Genomic DNA, 20524 nt, shown 5'->3' on the forward strand with positions numbered 1-20524 from the left:
AAAAACTAAACGAGGAGAGCGAATGACATCACATGACTTACAGTTTGTCAATACCACGAGATTACGATGTACCACATTTCCCGCCGCCGCGATGTCAGAAGGGACGGCGCCACTTTTCTTTTCCCCGGGTCTGGGGCTTTCGCAAAGACGGAGAACATTTGGCACGGCAGATGGAAACCCCGGGGGGGGGGGGGGGGGGGGGACGCGTAAATGCCGCGCCCTTTCTGGTCGCGAGAAGAAAGACATTCTGCGTGATGGTGTCGACCAGTTCAAGCAAAGGTCAGAGACGCTTCCCCCAAAACTACGTTGGGACTTATTGGTTGACTGAGGAAGTGCCCCGTTACGCACAAAAAGAAATAAATCTACAATAACGACGCACACAGTTTCTATTTGTTTTTTCTTTTTGTTTGGGGGAAGAAGATGGCGAGAGATCCGGGCTGCGGACCTCGGCGCCCAGCGTAATGGACCACTTTATGGGGTGTCTGAAGCCGTATTACAAGATTCTTCCAGGCATGAATATGGGAAATACTGTATATTGTAATGTTTACGATTACAGGTAAGAAAGATATAAAAACGTTTTGGGTGGGGTCCAAGTATTAAATAGGGGGGTCAGAGTTACCTCCCCCCCGCCCCCGTAATTTGACCCACGGGTCTAACCTCGATTTCCTAAGAATTGCGGTTTGGCACGACAACAAGGCGTCTTCCTGTCCTCCCCGCCGCCTCCAGATTGTTCTACGCTCCTACACCTTTTTGTTTTTTTTTTGTTTTTTTGTTCAGACTAATTCATGGTCCGCCGTCAGTGCCATTTGGCCGACCGCCAATTTAATTACCATAGAAGCTAACTATTAACAGCTCGCGGTGTCAAGTCGCACACATCAAATTGCTCGTCAGGAAGGGAGTGTATAAAACTCCCGCTGGCGTCCGGCCAAACTCCAGAGATCGCTTCCAGAGTTTGCCGGATTAGATGGATGGTTTTTTTGTGCCGACAAGCATGTAGTTACTATCGTTAATGGAACATCCCCTATAACACTAACCCTAACCAAATGGAAATCTAAATATAACATTATTCCGATTACCAAACAATTATTACCCCGGGATATTTGACGACAAAATAATTGGTGGATGACAGATCCCTGCAGCCTTTTTCCCAGTTGTTTTGTCCATGGTTAAAAAACTTTACCCCATCGGCCCAAAACTCTCCATTGCTCCTTTGGAGATGCCGCCGAACAGAAATCTCATAAACTCTATGCTTCAATCCTCATCCCTGCGTGAGGATGTTAAGATGCTGCCAACGGGCGTTCCCCCGTGTTCGAGAACCAGCCCCGACTGTTTGTGTCTGCCATCTCCGTTAGAACTATTTCCGTGTTATTTTCCAGCAACAGCATGGAACCGCAACCAACGCAAACATAAAACAATTAGGCCGCCGAGTGGGTTGCTGTTCTCTGAATCTGGGTTAGGCGATTAGTCAAGCTGGGGTTTTTGTGCAAATTATCTAAAAGGTCACCTCCGGTCCGTGCGCCCGTAAAGATTTGCGGTCTGCGCCGCGCCGTGAATAATTGGTCGGCAAAGTGGAAGAAGTTGCTTATTGGTGTCGCAGCATCCGCTTTGGTTTCATTTGCAGCTCAAAAATAACACAGAATACCTCCAAAACGGCATATAAAAGGCGGTGGAGCCCAGTGCTATATTCCTTCAATACCACCGTCCTTCAATCACGAGAAATTACAGACTAAATTAGTACAGTGTGGATATAGACATGATATCGAATGTTGTCCTGGTATTTTTCGCACAGGATGGTTCATGACGGAGAACCTCAACAGCAATCCGTCCGTCCACAGAAACCCCATGCATGCTAGATGGCATTAGAGGTGAACGACGGTACAAACGCTAGCGGGCTGCGATGTGATTGGTTCCTAGAGGGCAGGGCGGGCTCTGATTGGTTGAGCGAGATTACCCCAGGTGAATCCTGTGCGTATGGAAACGTCATGGAACAAAACGGCGCCTAATGGGGACACTTCGGCACTCTCGCCCCGATCACCCCCTCTCCATGCGCTACGCGCAAAAGAAAATTATCTTAACGAGTCTACCAGGCGTTCCCCTGTCCCCGCACTGTTTTTAGCTGTTTTATTTGGAGGAAGGGAGTATGGCGATGGATTCACACCTTCGCATTTTGTAAGTCTCTCTACTGTTTTATATTGTTATTGAAATGCAAACTGACAAAAAAAAAAACAAAAAAAAAAAAAAACAACTGACAGCTCTCCCTGACCGACTTTCAGGGAGCAGCCCGAGTGTTTTCTGCATACGAGCTGGGCCGAGGGGAATGGCGCCCTACGCTCGTTCTTAGATCTCTTTAACCTATCTTTTTAAGATGGGAATGTGATTCCTATAGATCGGGAAAATAAAACTAAAACAAGAAAGACACCGAGAGACCAGCGCTACAATCATACAAATATATTAGTTTGTTTTATTCAATTATATCCAATAATATGTCTCCCTCAACTGTGTGTAAGTTATTATAGAAATAAATACAGGTCATATTGCAAATGCAGAGACAAGGAGACAGAAGGGAGGGGGGAGGGGGGACTAAATATTGGGTTAAAGACATTTTTTCTGTACGTCGATTTTTTTTTCTTTTTTTTTTTTTCCTCTTTTCTTTTTTTTCTGTCGTTTTCGGAAAAGTGTGTCCCCGTTAAAGTGATTGGCGCATGCATGCTCCGTAGTCCTTGTCCTGAAGTGCCTTTCCCTCCTCGGGGCCCCATGTGCGTTGAAAAGAAAACAAAAAAAAATTAAAATAATAAAAAAATTAAAATAAAAAATAAAAAAATTCGAAAAGGTCCGTTGATCCTTCTTCCGCTGGCTTAGTCCCAACTCCTCTCCGCGGAGTTTGGATGATCAGCTGTGGATGGCTTAGTTGTGTTGTTGTTGTTGTTGTTGTTGTTGTTCCACCTTCCACTAACAGGTGGCGCTCTCACACACACACACACACACACCCACCCACCCACCCCTCCCCATAAGATTTGCGTTGATATATTTATATATAGATCGATTTATAGATATATTGATTTCCCCCTCCCCCCACACCCTGCTCCACTTAAAATGTTTCCGTACAAAAATAGTGTCATTGTGGCTTTGAGAGCTGGAAGACTGCATTTGGAAGACGGGAAAAGAGAAAGGGTTAAGATTGTGGAGGTTTTCTTTTTATATATATATATATATATATATATATATATACTGTATATACATCGTTTTTCCAGGAAGACATTTTTTTTTTTTTTTAATCACAATGACGTCCATGCAGTTTGAAAGTAAAAAAAAAAAAAAGGTAGATAAAACGAAATGCTCTAAGGTTTGATTACAGAATAAAACACAGAGGTGTGTGTGTGTGTGTGTTTGTGTATGTGTGTGTGTGGTGGGGGGGGGGGTGTTTGGTGCAAGATGGTAATGAGAGAGAGAGAGAGAGAGAGACGGATGGCTAGGGGGCGGTCCAGGCCATGTCTGATACCTTATTTAAAAATGTAAAAGGACCATTCCGGTGTGTAAAATTGCGCTTTAGCCGGGTTTGCAAGTCAGCCATGCGAAAAAGTCAGCCGTTTTTGTCAACGGTTTGGCGGATTTTGGATTTTGTCAATTCCATGTGAAACTGCAGAAGCGCCATTGCTCTAACATGGATTTAACAAAAAAAGAAAAAAAAAATTCAAGAATGTAATTAAAACATTTTTTCACAAAACCCCCCAAAAGAACAACACAACAGTAGAAATATAATAAAACAATAATATAAAAAAAAAAAATCGAAAAATGTGAGCTGTCATGGGTAAAATGGTCAGGGGTGATGTCAAACGTATGAGCCGACGAGGATCGGCCCTTCGAAAGGTCGGGGGACGAGACGGTCGTAGATCGGCGAGAGCCAAAAGGATTCTGGGAGATCCGCGAAAAGGAAGACGGCTAAGGCACCGCGTAAGGCATCCCGTTCCCCTCTCTCCGTCGCTCGCACTGTTTGAAAGCTTGCGTCAAAGACTGAGGTCATTGGTTTTTGTTTTTTTTCCGAAAGTCTCGCCCTGGGACGGTTTAGAGCGGCCACAGCGCAAACGCGACGGGTGCTTGACTCAAACGGCGGGAAATGAGAAACGTCGGACGCGGTGTGTGACGGGAGACACCTCTGGACTTTCAGGGCTACACGACATCTTCACGACACGTCCACTGTGGAAGACCAAAAGACACAGCCCTGACCCTGGACGGGGATAATCAATGATAATAACATTAATGATATATCATGAGACGTATATACATGAGACATCAATAATTATGATAATAAACGTAGCTCCAGGCTGCAATACACGGGGTCCAGTTTCGTCCTGTTGTGTACTGATTACAGTTTTCCAAATTTTCCGCAACTACACATCACGATGCAATTCAGCCCCGTTTTGATCTGATTTTGTCGGGGCCGACAAAATTCCAATGCCGGGCCGGGATACGAACGTCAGGAACGACGGACCCTGCGCAGTGTAAACTTTAATTCACCTCCCCTTACGGCGCCGCTGCGCGTTGCGGGCGGCCGCACGCCGTAATGATCCGCCCAATGAGTCATTTCGCCAAGCGCCACGTTCCACCGTGTTTGTTGACACCTGCTCCCATGCACGCGCAAGTAACGAAAAGCACTGTGTCATAAAATATTGGCGTAATAATTGGGGAACGCGGCGCTCGGCCGAACGACTCATCGGGTGGATGGAACGTCTGTCCGTCTGCTACCGAGCAGCGGAAACATGAGGTGAGGTGAAGTAAAATCGACATCTTCCAGTTTTCAACATCAATTTTGGTTCACAACTCTGGTGGCTTGATGCCGCGGTACACCTTAAAACGGTAAACCGTCACATCCCGAGTCACGATCGTTTCCTGGATCGTGCGGCGCGGGAACAAAAGAAATGGAGGGTTCCTCCAAGGGCTCTTCCAACTTCCTGCGGTGCGAAGATGGTCCGTCTACGTGTCGCAGAGGCGAAGCTTGGACTTCTATAACTTCAGATGATGACGTCAGAGAACGGCCCGCTTCGGAAACTAATCGAATAGCCTCAGCGCTCTTCTACTCCCAGTAAAATTACGACAGTTTTTCATTCATTTATGCTCCAAATGTACATCAATATTGATCAAACCTGAACGCGACTGCAGCCATGTCTACTGCGGTTGTCGTGTCCCATATACTGTACTTCCAGCCTGAAAAATGCCAAGATTAAAAATAAAGAATCCCAGACAGTAGGGCTGGACCCCTAATGAAGCTAACAATAACAATTGGCGCTTGAAACCATAATAATAATAATAATTATTATTATTATTATCATTATTATCATTATTATTATTATTATTATTATTATTAATAATAAAGCTAACAATAATAATCGGAGGCTTGACGTATATTTTACAGTGAAAAAAAATCCCTGTTACTTTCTGGATAAGCGATCCGGGGGGTGGAGTGGGGTTGTGGGGGTGGGGCTGTGGGGGAGTGGGTGGATTCCCCAGACAACCTATAAACTCCAAGGCCGTTAAAAGGTCACCGCCACTTGGGTTTGGACATGTCTGCCGCTGTCCGGCGTGAATTGACCACGTTTTTTTAGACGTTTTATGTTGGATATTTATTTAAGTAGTCCAACGGGGGTGCAAAGGCAAGGGTGGTCCCCTCCACACACACACACACACTCAGACACGCACGCACGTACGCACACACTCAATTTATTTTTTTTTTATCAAAAAAGCTGAAAATATGAATGCAGAGGGGAATAAAATAAACTGTAAATATCCATCAGAGGATGAGGGCTTTGGTCTGGTCTCTCTCTCTCTCTCTCTCCCTCTCTATCTCTCTCCCTCTCTCTCTTCTGCTGCATTGCAGATGTGGTGAAAGGACTCCACCTCATGGTACAACACACGCGCGCACGCGTGCGCAGACACCAAACAACATTCCTGGTTCACCAAAACAAGGTTAAAGTGTAAAATAAGAGTTGTCGTGAAACGTCGCTTCCATTTTTCGTCACCATGTATCTAATCCTTTTTCAAACGCTGGCGCCTTGTTAATGTCGTTTATTGCTTTCCAGCCCTCTCTGCTCTCTCTATCCACCCACACGGACGACCAGGTGAAGACAACGTCCGCCAGAGGGTGACATCGATAAAAACACGAGCACACACACACACACACACACACACACACACACACACTGACACTCACACACACACACACACACACACCTACACCTACACCTTCCGGGTTCCAAAGGGAAGTCATTTTTGCAAGATCCCTCTCCCTGGGAGACAGGAAGTGGAAAATCAATGGAAGGCTGTGGTAGGGAGGGGGTTGGGTTCGTCACACCCTGACACATGGGTCTCCACTCTTTTTCCTCTATCTACTCTTCCCTTCTCTCTCTCTCTCTCTCTCTCTCCCTTTCCGTCCTCCAGAAGCTCCAGTGACCCACTCCGCCGTTTTACTTCGCCCAGCGAGGCGCGGGCCGCGCCGGCGCCGAACCGCAACCATCACCATGCAACCGGTGAATCCCCCTCTGCAAGCCAACACACCCACAGCTGCGACCGAGCGGAAATAAGCGCGCGCGCGAGCGGTGCGGGACTCGCGAGCGTTTCGTCCGTTGGGAATCTTTAAAATGATTCAAGAGTCACGAGTCACGACGGCAAAATTGTTCGTGACTCGGTAACCGCAGCGAGGCACACACACCCATTCACTGACCGTCCGCTCTCTGATTCAGTGACCCCTGATTCAATTCGCCGACTCTCGACTCCACTCATTACTCTCCCTCGACCCTCGATTCGCGAGAACGAGAGCAGCCGTGGGTGCACCAACTTAATCGAACGGGCAAAGAGTCCGAAAAAAAATGGAAACCGATCTATTCACCGAGTTACTCGTTCGAGGACCGAATCTCAAAAAAACACAAATCTTTTCGTGGCCCGTGTGCACACCCACGCGCGCTCCCGCAGTCTCTCCGTGTTCTCATTGCATATTGGAAGTATCGCAAAGAAGCGCCCGCGCCGAGCCGCTCGTCAGTGCTTTCGACGTTTTACAGCCGCAGCCAGGAGCCTTTCAACTCGACTTGGAAGCGAGTTCGGTTTGACCACCGGGGGCCCGGGTCGTCAGAGAGCTGACGAGGGGAGATAAACAAAAAAAAAAAAAAAAAGCCTGCTTTGGAAAGCTCTGATTTCTAGCCCTAGTCGTTATCCCCTCACACGCAGGACGGAGAAATAGACCGAGATCGCCGGAAAACGGTCGCCGCGCACGCCGCGCTACCCTGTTCAAATCAAATATCCCCACAATCCCGCTCGTGTGCTCGTGTTTTGTGCATTTGTCCAGGTGTAGGCTTCAACGGAATTTGAAATGCGTTTTCTTTTTTCTTTTTCTCTCTTTTTCTTCTACAAGGTTTTCGTATTTCTACGTATCACAGACAAACACCACCCAACCCCCAAAACCCCCACCGTACCAAACTCGTACCAAAGCATAAAAGTAGCCCTTCCGCTCTCCCGGGAAAATTTTGCTTCAAAGTCGGTGAGAACAAATCATGAAAAATGATGTGTCTATATAAATATATTGCCAACATAGGTTTCCCCAGCCCTTTAAAACGGTCGAGTGACACGATCTACGGCTATATTGAACATCTTTATACCTTCTCTTTTTCTCCGTCCCTCCTCATCTGAGCCCATTCATCCCAGTTTGACTCGGGGTGTGACTCTGCTTTTCACTCAACTCCCAGCGCGACCTCATCCATCCTCTGTCAATCGCCATCAATCCGACTCATCACATTTATGGTTTTTGCATATTGCTGAAAATGGTTCCTTTTGGGGGCGGAGGGTCAACACTGAAAATGAACGTGCTCGTGTGTACTTTTGTCGTGTTCCTTCTCTTTTTGAGAGGCCAAACAAAACGACAATCAAGCGACTGTGGAGCAGTCAGTTTAAGAAACGCACAAAACAAAGAGTGTCACCTATATCGCGCATTTCCATTTATATATATATATATATATATATATATATATATATATATATATATGTATATTAAATCTGTATATACATATATATGGCTATATATGTATATGTATATATATATGTGTGTAAATACTGTATATGGCTATATTAAAGAAAAAAAATATGTATATATATATGTATATATATATGGCAATATATGTTTGTGTATATATGTATATATGTATATAAATATACAGTATATATATATATGGCTATATATGTATATGTATGTATGTATGTATATATATATGGCTATATTGAAGAAAAAAATATTTTATATATATATATATATATATATATATATATATATATATATATACATATGTGTGTGTATTTGTATACATACTGTATATTAGGGCATGTCTCATAATTTTATTTTCATATAACTGCCTTGTTTGTCTTAGCAAGGTGCTCAGTGCAAAGGAATAGGAGAATGACATGAGGCTTGTTTACAATGTAAATCCGTTGATCTCTTTGACAAAGAATTATTTTTTTTGCCTGTTCTCAATAATCAAATCATAGCAGGGCTATAAATCAATGCACTTATATTTTTAAGGGTCAAATTTTTTAAATTGCGATTAACGATTTTAATCGTTTGACAGCCCTAACATACATATATCGTCTGTGTATGTATCTTACGTATGTGCGTGTGTATGTATATTGTGTGATTGTCACTTTGTGCATAGCCTGCATTTAAACGTGTGTGTGTGTGTGTGTGTGCAATGGCAACAAGGAGCACTTACAACCTACTCTGTTTTCCTCTCCTTCTCTATAAAGATCTCTCTCCCTCTCTCTCTCTCTCCCTCCCTCCCTCTCTCTCTCCCCTCCCTCATCCATCTCTCCGTGGCTGTGGCCGAGCCAGGCACACACACAGGTCTCCCACGCCGCCCCGTGTCACCCCAAACATTATGTGGCGGCAAATACCTGCCCGCCGTATTGTGCCTTTTGAACGCCCATGTGAAAAATGACCGCTTGTCGTGTTCAATGGACGGAAGGGAAAAAAAAAAAATGCACACACAACAACACACCAACACCAAAGATGGAAGAGCGATGGCGGAAAGAGATGAACTCAATAATTAATCAAACACAAAGTCTTTTTTTTCTTTTGCCTTAAATGAGCCATGGCAACAATAGTCATTACAGGAAAAACAAAACACGGTATCATTTTAGAATCCAAGAGAACAGCCCCTTAAACATTTATCCAGCAGTCAGGACTTTTGTCGTTGACACATCGCTTTGGTTTGTTTTTGTTCTTTTTTTTTTTTTTTTTTTTTTTTGCCACAAACACAAAAAAAAAAATAAAAAATAAAGAAAGAAAAAAAACTGCTCTTTCGTAAGTAAAAGTAAAGAAGGCTTAGCATCCCTTTTTGCATAATAACACACAGACTCTGGGGCATTTGAGAGAGGTTCTGTAAAAGGCCCCCGAGCACAGGACGAGGATTTTACAACCGCGACATCCCCCAAAACTGAACCACGACAACAACGACGACGACGATGTAACCTCAACACCGTCCGTCTCCTGTGGGGGCGTAATACAGTACGTGGCCTACGGGGGCGGAGCGATGGACGCGCACTGGGCTGAAAGGAATAGTTAAAAATTTATTTTGAAAAAATACCTCCAGGGGAGCACTGCAAAGCCAGCGCATCCTGGGTGATAGTGCCCACACACACACACACACACACACACACACACGCACACACACGCACACACACACACACGCAGGCGATGGGGTGTGGTGTGGTTGGGTGGGACGGGGTCGGGGACGGGGCACGGAATCTTTGGACGAAACGCCCCCCCCCCCCCAAAAAATAAAAAACACTTTCATATGCACAAAATATATCCCTCTTAATTTATTTACGCGGTGAGGAAAACCAAACGATAAACTAATAGACAAACAAACTTACTAACGAAAACAGGGACTATAATTCGAGACTTGGGCGCAGAATCCGCGGGGGACGGTGATTGTGGGGATGCGTATGTGTGTGTGTGTGTGTGCGTGCGTGTGTGAGGGGCGGCGGTGCGGGGTAGCAATGCGTGGCGAGCTACCGTGCGGCGCAATCACAAGCTGTACAGTCAGGCCCTATCAGTCCCCCATCTCATGGATATCGTCTCTCAAGAGCACGCGCACACACACACACACACACACACACACACACACACACACACACACACACACACACACACACACACACACACACACACACACACACACACACACACTAAATTACTGAGTGTGTGTGTGTGTGCATGTGTCTGCGTGTGTGTACAAATCCCAGGCCAATAATAAGTCTGTGTACATTATGTGTGTGTTTGTGTGGCGTGCTAAGGGAGTGCTTGGGGCGGGTGCGGGTGGTGGTGGCGGTGAGAGGTGTTGGGTGGGGTGGGGAGGGGCGGGTGGAGATTGTGATCAACCCCGGACTCCATTAACAGCGGCGGTAAGACAGGAGGGGTTTTCTTGTGCCACCGAGTGGAAAATTGAGTCTTGAGTCACAAAACTAATCAAATCGCTCACAAAGGTGAATGGCCAGGCAGCGAGCTTGTTTGTGTGTGTGTGTGTGTGTTTGTGTGTGCGCGTGTGTGTGTGTGCGTGCGTGTGTGTGTGTGTTTGCGGGGGGTTGGGAGCGTGGGAAACACAAACGGCGACAAGGTACCGGCCCCAAGGTACCGGCCCCGCCCCAACGGGCCGGGACAAACAGGAGACGGTTTCCGGGACGCAAGAGGCTTCCGGGGGCGTCTCTCTCTCTCTCTCTCTCTCTCTCTCTCTCTCTCTCTCTCTCTCTCTCTCTCCTCCGCACACGACGGCCGCCCTGACGACTCCCAAAAGAAGGAAGGTGCCCTCTTTTCCTTCCTCTCCTCTTCGCCGGAGAAGGTGGCGTTGCATCGACGACGATGACGAGGATGGTGACGAAGGGCGGGTCGCCCGGAGGGTGAGCGACGTGGAGTTTATTGCTCTCTTGATTCCTAGCGTTGCTATAACAAGGCGGAGGGGAGGTGCGTAGGCTCGGGTGGGGGCTGGCTGCGGTGAGCGGGGGTTGGGGTGGGCGGCGGTCTCACGAGGCAAAGGGATTGCGTAGTCTGTTAAAAGTAAAAAAAAAAAAAAAAAGGATCGCCATTGGCCAGATTTTGTTTTTTGGTTCCGGGTTCCCGTTTTGCTTTTTTTTTTTTAAGGGCCCGGGCAGATCCGGCCCCTCTGAGGCAGACAGGGTTGTTTTCGTCTCCCGGCTCAAAAGTCGATATCGTCTCACAGCCGCAAACGGGAAACGCAAATTAAAAAAAATAATAATTAAAAAAAAAAAAAAAAAAAAAGAGAGAAAAACCTGTTGCCTACATTTTGGGCCGGACCCCCACCCGACCCTCACTTAGCGCGAGGGGCGTAGGGAGGCTCACGTAGGTTTCAGGGGGGCTGTGCCGCCGCCGCTCGCCACACGGCGGAGGCCCCCCCGGGCCCCTGCGTCCCCCAACCCGGTGTCTCTGAGCGCTAGGAGGAGGACGGCGTTTTGGTTTTGGACGGAGGGTCCTTCTTGCCGTTCTGGAGCACGGGCGAGTCGCTGGAGGTCTTGGGCGTTTTTCGAGGCGGGCTCTGCTCGGCCACGTCGTGCAGCGAGGGCTCCCGGTACATGGCCACTGCAGAGAGACACACTCCGTCAAACAAGCGCTCGCTTTTTCCCGCTCCGGCCGTCAGGTCCGTTTTGTGCCACGGCTTTAAGCGAAAGAAGAAGAAAAAAAAAAAAAAAAAAAACCCGGGTGGAACCGTTAACGACGCGAGACAGCGAGCCCCTTTGAGTTCGCCCGACGCTAATTGCGGATGCGCCGGGAGGAAATAATTCAGCCGCATGGGAAGTGGGACGCTGCGGCTTCGAGGAGTTTCTTTTTCGGGGAAAAAAAAAGGATTCTGCCGCAACACGGAAACTCCGAAAGACAATTCAACAAGACTGGCATTCGTGTGCAAAGGCAGTAAAACACTGCATTTGGTCACGGATAAACTGACGTAGGGGCGGGCGATATGGCCAAAATACCTCGATATCGGCGGTTTGACGGTATTTTGGACAATTACAACTGACTAGTAAGGTACCCAGCCGGTAGAGGCATTGACTAGAACCCAGAAAATTCAAAACATTGAAATTGCTTTACTGTAATGCAGCCTTCAATTTTAATATGGTGTTAATATTATGGTAATATGACATATTACCATTAAAAAAGTCTCAGCCGATATCCATTCCCATATCACAATATTGATTCTATATTTATATGTCGCCCAGCCCTCCACACGCTAACTGTGTTCAGGAGGCTCGAATGGCAGTGGCAAAATAACTTGTTCAATAACTTATAATTTGTTGAATAACCCGCAAACGATGCCGCCAAACATTGGTGTCTGCGAGTCCTACTGCGATAACGCTCGATACTACCTTCGATGAGTTTCGGCAGGAAGTGAGCGGCGCCCTTGGTCTTCTTGACGCGGTTCCCCTTCATCACCTGCCCGTCCCGGTTGATGCCGATGTACCAGGCTCGGCCCGACTGGGTCTGGCGGTACAGGATGGACGAGTAGGTCACGTAGTAGTTCTCAAACACACACTCCTTGAACTTACACTCGGGCGTGAAGTGCTCCTGGGTAGAGGGACAGTCCCGCACACGCACGCACACGCACACACACACGCGCACACACACACACACAAACACACACACACAGAAACACATGTGGTCAGTGGCGGAAACTACCAGATGGAGCTGCCTATATACACAGTACATGCAGATATATATACACACACACTGTATATTTACATCAATATACACCGATCAGCCACAACATTAAAACCACCACTAATCCTGCCGGCGAAACAACTCTGACACATCCAGGCATGGACTCCACAAGACCTCTGAAGGTGTCCTCTGGTATATGGCACCGAGACGTTGGCAGCAAATCCTTTAAGTCCTGGAAGTTGCGAGGTGGGGTCCCCATGGATCGGGCTTTTTGTTCCAGCACATCCCACAGATGCTCGACCGGATCGGACCCTAACCCCGACCATCCACATGATGTAGAAGAAAACATGATTCATCAGACCAGGCCACCTTCTTCCATTGCTCCATGGTCCAGTTCTGATGCTCACGTGCCCATTGTAGGAGCTTTCAGGGGTGGACAGGGGTCAGCATGGACACTCTGACTGGTCTGCAGCTACACAGCCCCATACGCAGCAAGCTGTGGTGCACTGTGTGTTCTGACACCTTTCTTTCATAGCAGCATCAACTTTTTAGTAGCTCTTCTGTGGGATCGGACCAGACGGGGAACCCATGACCCTGTCGCCAGTTCACCGGTTGTTCTTCCTTGGACCACTTTTGGTAGGTACTAACCACTGCATACCGGGAACACCCAACAAGACCTGTCGTTTTGGAGATGCTCTGACCCAGTCGTCTAGCCATCACAATTATGTCCTTTTCAAAGTGGCTCAGATCCGTACGCTTGTCCATTTTTCCTGCTTCCAACTCATCAACTTCAAGAACTGACTGTTCACTCGCTGCCTAATATTTCCCACCCCTTGACAGGGGACATAGGAACTAGATGATCCATGTTATTCACTCCACCTGTCAGTGGTTTTAATGTTGTGGCCGATCGGGGTATATGTATATTAACATCAATATATTTATAGATTTACTCTCCAACTCCCCAGGCCCCGCTGGGATTGGGAGGAAACGGGCCCCACATTTCATCGTGACAGGGTTACGGGAGCATCTGTGGCGGCGACAACAAACTCTCACTCGACAAAAAAGCGGCCGTGCTTTCGGTCACACAGGCGTGGGCGCCGAAACAGAATCGTTCACTGCACGCACACGCACACATACACACACACACACACACACACGCGCGCACACGCGCACACACACACACACACACACACACACACACACACACACACACACACACAAGCACACAACGACATGCACACAGGCACACACATAAATATACAGTAAATACAGAAAGAGTGCTTTGCAGGCTGGGATGCCATCACTCAGCTAGCTGGGGTTTTCTTGTAACAAACAACAATCACCGGGATCCTTCACCCCTCCCGCAGTTTAATGACCCCCGCGGTCGGCCTTCATGTCCAGCCAAAACACGCGTGTGCACACACACACACACACACACACACACACACCCACACACACTGAAACGCACTACCGGGCAGCATTGCATCTGACAATAGCACAACCCCATACCACCCACCCCCCTCCACTCTCACACTCTTGTTATGGCTCCTAACCTATTCCTTTTCTATCTAATATTCCCTCTCTCCCCCTTCTCCTCATCCTTCCATCCCTCTGTCATTTGGTAACCTTGTTGGGGAACAAACCAATTTGCAGGATTGATTCGGAGCCTTGATGTGACTGGTGAGCAGAAAAGGCCTGAATAAGGACTTTGCTCTCTCTCTCTCTCTCGCTCTCCCTCTCCTTCTCCATATCTCTTTCTCACCCCACTCCTCCATTCACTCTGGTTCTTACCTTAGTCGATCTGCCTGGTTGTTTTTTATACCTCTCCTCTCTCTCTCTCTCTCTCTCTCTCTCTCTCTCTCTCTCTCTCGCTCTCTCTCTTCGCCATGTGCGCACACTGGCTTATTACGTCGCCTCCATCGCCCATTCTGTAATTACACATCCATTCACTCAGCTGGCCATTCATTTCCTCGCCTACGTCCATTAACCAGACCCCTTGACAGTGGCCGTGCAGGAATTCAGAGGACCACAGTCTTTCTCTGAAAGGTGGAAGGAAATCGCTACCCCACCGATAGTGATCTGTAGAAAAATCCAGTTTGCACAGCGGAAAACCCCCTCTTTGTGTGTGTGTGTGTGTGTGTGTGTGTGTCTATGTATGTGTGTGAGGGTGAAAACTTTTACCGCATTAAAGCCTTTTTCCTTTTTGGACGGTATCTTATTCAGTCATTAGCGATTTCGCACAGCGGACGGACCTGCTCAATTTCATTAACTGATAAATGAAGTCAATTAAAATGAAATCTCGCCAAACGTGAACAATGGAAGGCCTGTGAGGGGCATTCGGAGGAAGAGTTTGTGTGTGTGTGTGTGTGTCTGTGTGTGCGTGTGTGTTTGTGGGTGAATACCAATACCATTAGCCGTTATCCGTGAACCATTGAGGAGCGTACCATTAATGGTCCGCGGGGGCAAAACTAACCACATAGAAAACCCTGTTGGGCTGCTTTCACACGTGAACCCTGGACAATGTCCGGATAATCAGGTCCAGACATTGTCCAGCGTTGCCCTTTCACACATGCAGCTCACGACCGGAGATTGTACGCGCCAGACACATTCTGACCCACCGGAAATACTCTGTTTGGATAAGGCGAGGGGCGGAGCCTGGGCTGTGCGTGCAGGAGGCAGGATGTGACGCAATGACGCGGCAGAGTTTTACAGTACACCCAAGATGGCGGACGAGGCTCCCGACAGGTCAGTAGTTGTGACTTTTTTTGCGCTGATATCCCGTTGTATTTGGAAGTATCCGCAATATAAACAAAAGAGTGGAAAGGAATAATAATGGAAAGCGGAAAGGAGTACGCAGCAGCTATGCTCCGTGCACGAAGGTAAATAACCCTTTAAGCCCATGTTGATGGCGTCACCAGTCGCACGATAGAGACGTCATCAACAGACACGCCCACTCGCTCGCTGGGAATTCTCTGGACAATCGCCTGCTCTGTTCACACATACCGCTCAATCGGACATCACGCAGACTTTGTACGAGGGTGCTGGCTGGGTAAAGTCTGTTAACGTCCAGTCTAGCTGATTTGGACGTTTGCATTCACGCATGCAGCTCCTCTGGGTAATGTCTGGATAATTTCACGGTTGCAGTGCGTGTGTGAAAGCCGCTTTGGTCAATTAGTCGACAAATCGAGTTCATGGCAAACTGTTTCATGAACCTTTCGCGAACTAACATATAACACACATTTGGGTTGAATTGAAGGTGCCTCAACGCAGCGGCACCCATTGGACAGTGATAGAAATGATTGATAGGGGGAAAGCTGGGTAGACAAATAAAAGGCAGATGGACTTGACGGAGGAAATGAAGGAGAGCCGAGATCCACGACACAATATCTTTCAAACAACAGCGACTGTAAAATGAATCAATGAAAAGTGGCACGTCTCGACAAAGTGGCGGACAAAGTGGTTTGTTAAGTAGACCAAAGACCCTGAATAAAAAAAAAAAAACGTATGTATCGACAGACGGGGAAAACATCATGTCATACCACTTCCACTAAAGTTGTTTTATATTGAGTAATACTAGAGATTTTCTTCCCTTTGGGGAAACTATCAGACGACATGTACCTAAAACTGGGCAACCGGGCCATGAAATTATCTTTCTTTTTCGATCGATATAGCAGCTACTCTGAGCATTTTCTTGTACAGAAGACAATATTGCGCACATTTACAATAAGATGACTACATTTCGTTTGTCTCTACCCAGAAGAAACGATGCATTAGAGGTAATATACTGTATGCGATTTCCATTGCATCCATTCGCTCCGCCGCCAGCAACGCTTCCCTAATGGGATGACAGACTATTAAGCGGAGCTGTAATTCACGGCTGCTTAATGAGACGCATTTTCCACCAAACAAACTCATGGAGGAGGGATGCACACCTGTCCGCGACGCTGTTCTCCGCAGGCTCATCTCTGCCGTTCACTAATTTCAGATCCAGTGTGTTGATGAGGAACAAGTGTTGCCCTCAGAGTTTGGAAACCACGGTTTAAATGAACGTCATTGTCGCATTGGTCTGACACCACTTGACACCGCTACTGATTTTCTATATTCTCTGTTTTTACACTGAGGTACTGCTAGACACCTCGCACATTTAACAGGGGTACGGCGCTTGTACGGTACCTTCCATAAGAAAACGGAGTAAAATAAAATACAACACCCTGTTTTGGCGCACGGATCACGGGCTCCCCATCGCTGGCGCACCACGGGCACGACCGGTGTGCAGAGCTGGCCCTGCGGGGCTATTTTAGATTGGGAGCTATTCATGAGAAGCATTCACGGGTGAAGCCCTGGACGCCCACCCCACGACAGTGTTATGTTAGCTGTTGTTAGTGGCTTCAGTGGTTTCAGACCGCAGGTGCTCCTCACACGGCGTCTCAAGCGTCTCATCGCGCATCACCGTGCTCAGTCTCAGTCTCGTTCCCGCAGTTCTATGTTTTTCTCTGATCCACTCAGGTGTTACACACAAGAGAGAATGATCCAAATGTGTAATAAGTTAAAGGGGACCTATTATTCTTTTCTTTATTTTCTGCCATGTAAATAATGTTGCAATATCGGATGTTCATAATAGACGTGGTCAAAGTGTCAAATAATAAAGTAAACTTAGGAGGTAGGAATCAGGTTAGCTATTATGTTCGGTTTAGTAACTATTGTGCAGAATCTCCGGGTGCGTTGCAAAGACATTTCACTGCATATATGCATGAAAGTATGTGACGAATAAGCCTCTTGAATCTTGAATCTTAATACGGCTTGTTTCAGACAGAGGCTGAAGTAAGGGGCTGCTTCAAGGTCCACTATAAGATGAATAAAGTTTTTTGTTTTTTTTGAACTAGGAATCATGCAAAGCTACTGTTGTGGACTGGATTGCCAGAATAAAAGTGTTGTCATGCTGGGTTTAAGTTCCTGTTCATCTACTGTTGTTTTGCAATGTTTTATTGACACCCTAGTGGGTAATTGGTGAGGAAGTTCTTCCGGGGCGGGATAATTGGGGGTTTAGTGGAAGTGTGTCCGGGCGGAAGGAGAGAGCCAGCGAGTGGGCCACCCCGTTTCACTTTGTTACCGGGGCCACCTCACCCGCGGGTTGAGCCGTTCTTCTCCACCCGTTCAGTTACCGCGCAACGCCACAGTGTAGAGCCAGAAATTAACAAAATAGGTCCCCTTCAATGCCGGAATACTTGACAAGTGAACATAGAAAGTAAGTCATTCACTTGAATGGGGCTGCTCAGACCCCTCTTCAGGTCAGAAAGGCCCTCCACATGAAATTACACGACTGGTGTAATTCCATCTGTGGCCGGCAGGGGCCGCTCAAAACACGCAGGCATCCCCAGACCTGTTTCTCTCTTCCCCGCTGCCAATGCCGCCGTGGGAACCCCCGAAATTAACTTGTCTCTGTGCGAGCGGCACAGATCCACACTGGGATGTCTTTTATTTCTTGTCGTTTTTTTTTGACACTACGCGATTATCTCACACTTTTTTTTTTTTTTCCCTTCCCCTCGCGCTCATCTCTCATCTGATTCCGGGATTAAAAGGTCAACGTGGACAGAGAGAGAGAGAGAGAGAGAGAGAGAGAGAGAGAGAGAGAGAGAGAGAGAGAAAGATCCAGATCAATAACAGGTATTGAAATCCTGCAGCGTGGACCATGTGTGTGGACCATGCTTGGACCATGTGTGTGGTCCATGCGTGGACCATGTGTGTGTGGATTGATCCACCTCCCTTCATCTCTGCTCTAACACACACACACACACACACACACACACACACACACACACACACACACACCCACAGAGAAACACAAACACACAGAAACACAAACACACAGACACGTACAAGGATAAAGTTAGAGATTGAGAGAGGCAGAGGAAAAGAGAGGGTGAAATGACACGCGTAAGGGAGGAGGGTGACAGTGACGGAGGGGTCAAGACAGGAGAAAAGAATGAGGAAAAGGAAGAGAAAGAGCGGAAATCACGGCAGTGGTGAGATGACAGAAAATGACCAGACATTTCCCGGAGGAATTGTGGAAAGTGAGCGCGCCCCCACATGGCCGGATCAGGTCATATCATTTTATGTATTAGCTGTTTTATATTATATTATACGATTATACGAGGGATGCAACGGTACAGTGGGCTCACATAACATAGCGAACGTATGTGTCACGGTTTTGGGGCCACGGTAACTGTGTGGTTTCGATATCTTTATATTTAGGAAGACAAAAAAAGTTAAGAGGCGTAAAAAAAACAAAACGTTTTTCTAGTCGTCTGCCACAAATAACTACTGTAGTGTGACGCTCTATGTCTATGACTGTGGGGGGAGAGGAGACGGCGCTTCCAGTTCATTGGTGGGTTTGTTATAATTTGCACAAGTTCCTCTCATTGGAGGCGAATTGCCCAGGATAGTGGATGATTCAAATATTAATTACTGTTATTTATTTATTTATTTATTTATTTATTCGTTTATATAATATTTTGAAAACGTTTCACAAAAAAATTGAATACAATAACACCAGTGTAGTTCGTTATTTTCGTGCCGAACAGGTATAAACAGTATTTTTCACAAATAAATAACAATATTAAAATAAAATCTCACAGTCAGACCAGTGCGTGTGTGCCTTCGCTTTGCGAAGCTGACATGACAGCGAGTGCGCTCCTTTTCAGCCAGGGCACCTCCCGACGAGGGAGGAGCGAGGGCTGCATCTCTCGCATGGCGGCAGGAGACGGCAACTTAAACGAACAACACAACATTAAACTGTGAAACTTGCCCAAAAAGAAAAAAGGAATTGCTCGTCCCCCAGCGAGACCCGGTTCCCCTCATCCCTGCACAAGAACCGTCCAAGAGAAGTTGGTAATACAGTGGGACGTCCCAGGGGTTGTTTTCTTGATTGACTGCACTCTTTACGAAAACATCTCTCTGTAGTTCTATCGCTTGTTTCTATGGAAACGACTCACGCAGGTGAAACAAACAAAAGAAAAATAAAAAATATGTATATGTACACCCCTCCCGCAAATACAGATAAATGCCGCGCGGCTCCGTGCGGACCTCACGTGGCTGACGTGGCCTGCGGGAACGAAATTTGAATATTAAAGAAATATGAAATACTATGAAATGAAATAAGATGAACGGAATTCTGAAATTGCCATTCGACCGTGTATTCATTTTTTATAAATAAGCAATTGACTATCAATGTTTTGGCGGACGTTTTCCCATTAGCAATGAAGTGCAATAGAAGTTCACCCAGTTGGTTGCACAGAGAACGCACATTAGAGAGAAATACTCCCGCCAAGTCAGCACCGAGCGCGTCTTCCTCTCCTCCGGCGTTTCACTGCGTCTCCAAGGGGGAGCGCGTCTTTGACCACGACGTACAGTAATTCCAAGGACGTGGCGTTGGAAGTGGGAAACAAACCCGACCGTCGCCGACGGAATGTCCCAATCTCGTCCCAACCGCCGGCTCGCGGGCCGCGCCGGGCCGCGCGGTACTTGCCGCCGGACCGTGAGAACACGGGCTTTTGTTTTTATGGGTCCCGGAGAGGATACTTTGCGGATCGGCTCCGTAAAATTGAGTGTCTCACAGTTAAATCGGAGATACATTTAGAAGCAATAGATGTTAGACAAAGTTTTGGTTACATTTTATGCCGGCGAGGGATAATCCAGGCTGGCGCCTGATTCAAGAGGGCCTTCGACATCACGCTCCTAACACCGGGGAATTCAGCCTCCGTGGTAGTTCAATTATACAAATATACACACGCATTATTTACAAATAAGATTCAGTACAGCAGTAGG

General features: G+C 47.0%; 1 protein-coding gene across 1 annotated transcript in view; it reads right to left on the reverse strand.

The window, feature by feature from the left end:
• Positions 1-11480: 11480 nt before the first annotated feature.
• Positions 11481-20524, reverse strand: part of fgf11a (fibroblast growth factor 11a) — a gene marked incomplete at both ends in the record, with an annotated part of 77280 nt that continues 68236 nt past the window's right edge. Inside the window, 2 exons of the mRNA XM_080023731.1 lie at positions 11481-11626; positions 12409-12607. Of these exons, the coding sequence (XP_079879857.1) occupies positions 11481-11626; positions 12409-12607 (345 nt within the window). The remainder of the gene's footprint in view (positions 11627-12408; positions 12608-20524) is intronic.

The sequence above is a fragment of the Zeus faber genome (genome assembly GCF_960531495.2).
Source record: "Zeus faber genome assembly, chromosome: 22".
Lineage (NCBI taxonomy): Eukaryota > Metazoa > Chordata > Actinopteri > Zeiformes > Zeidae > Zeus > Zeus faber.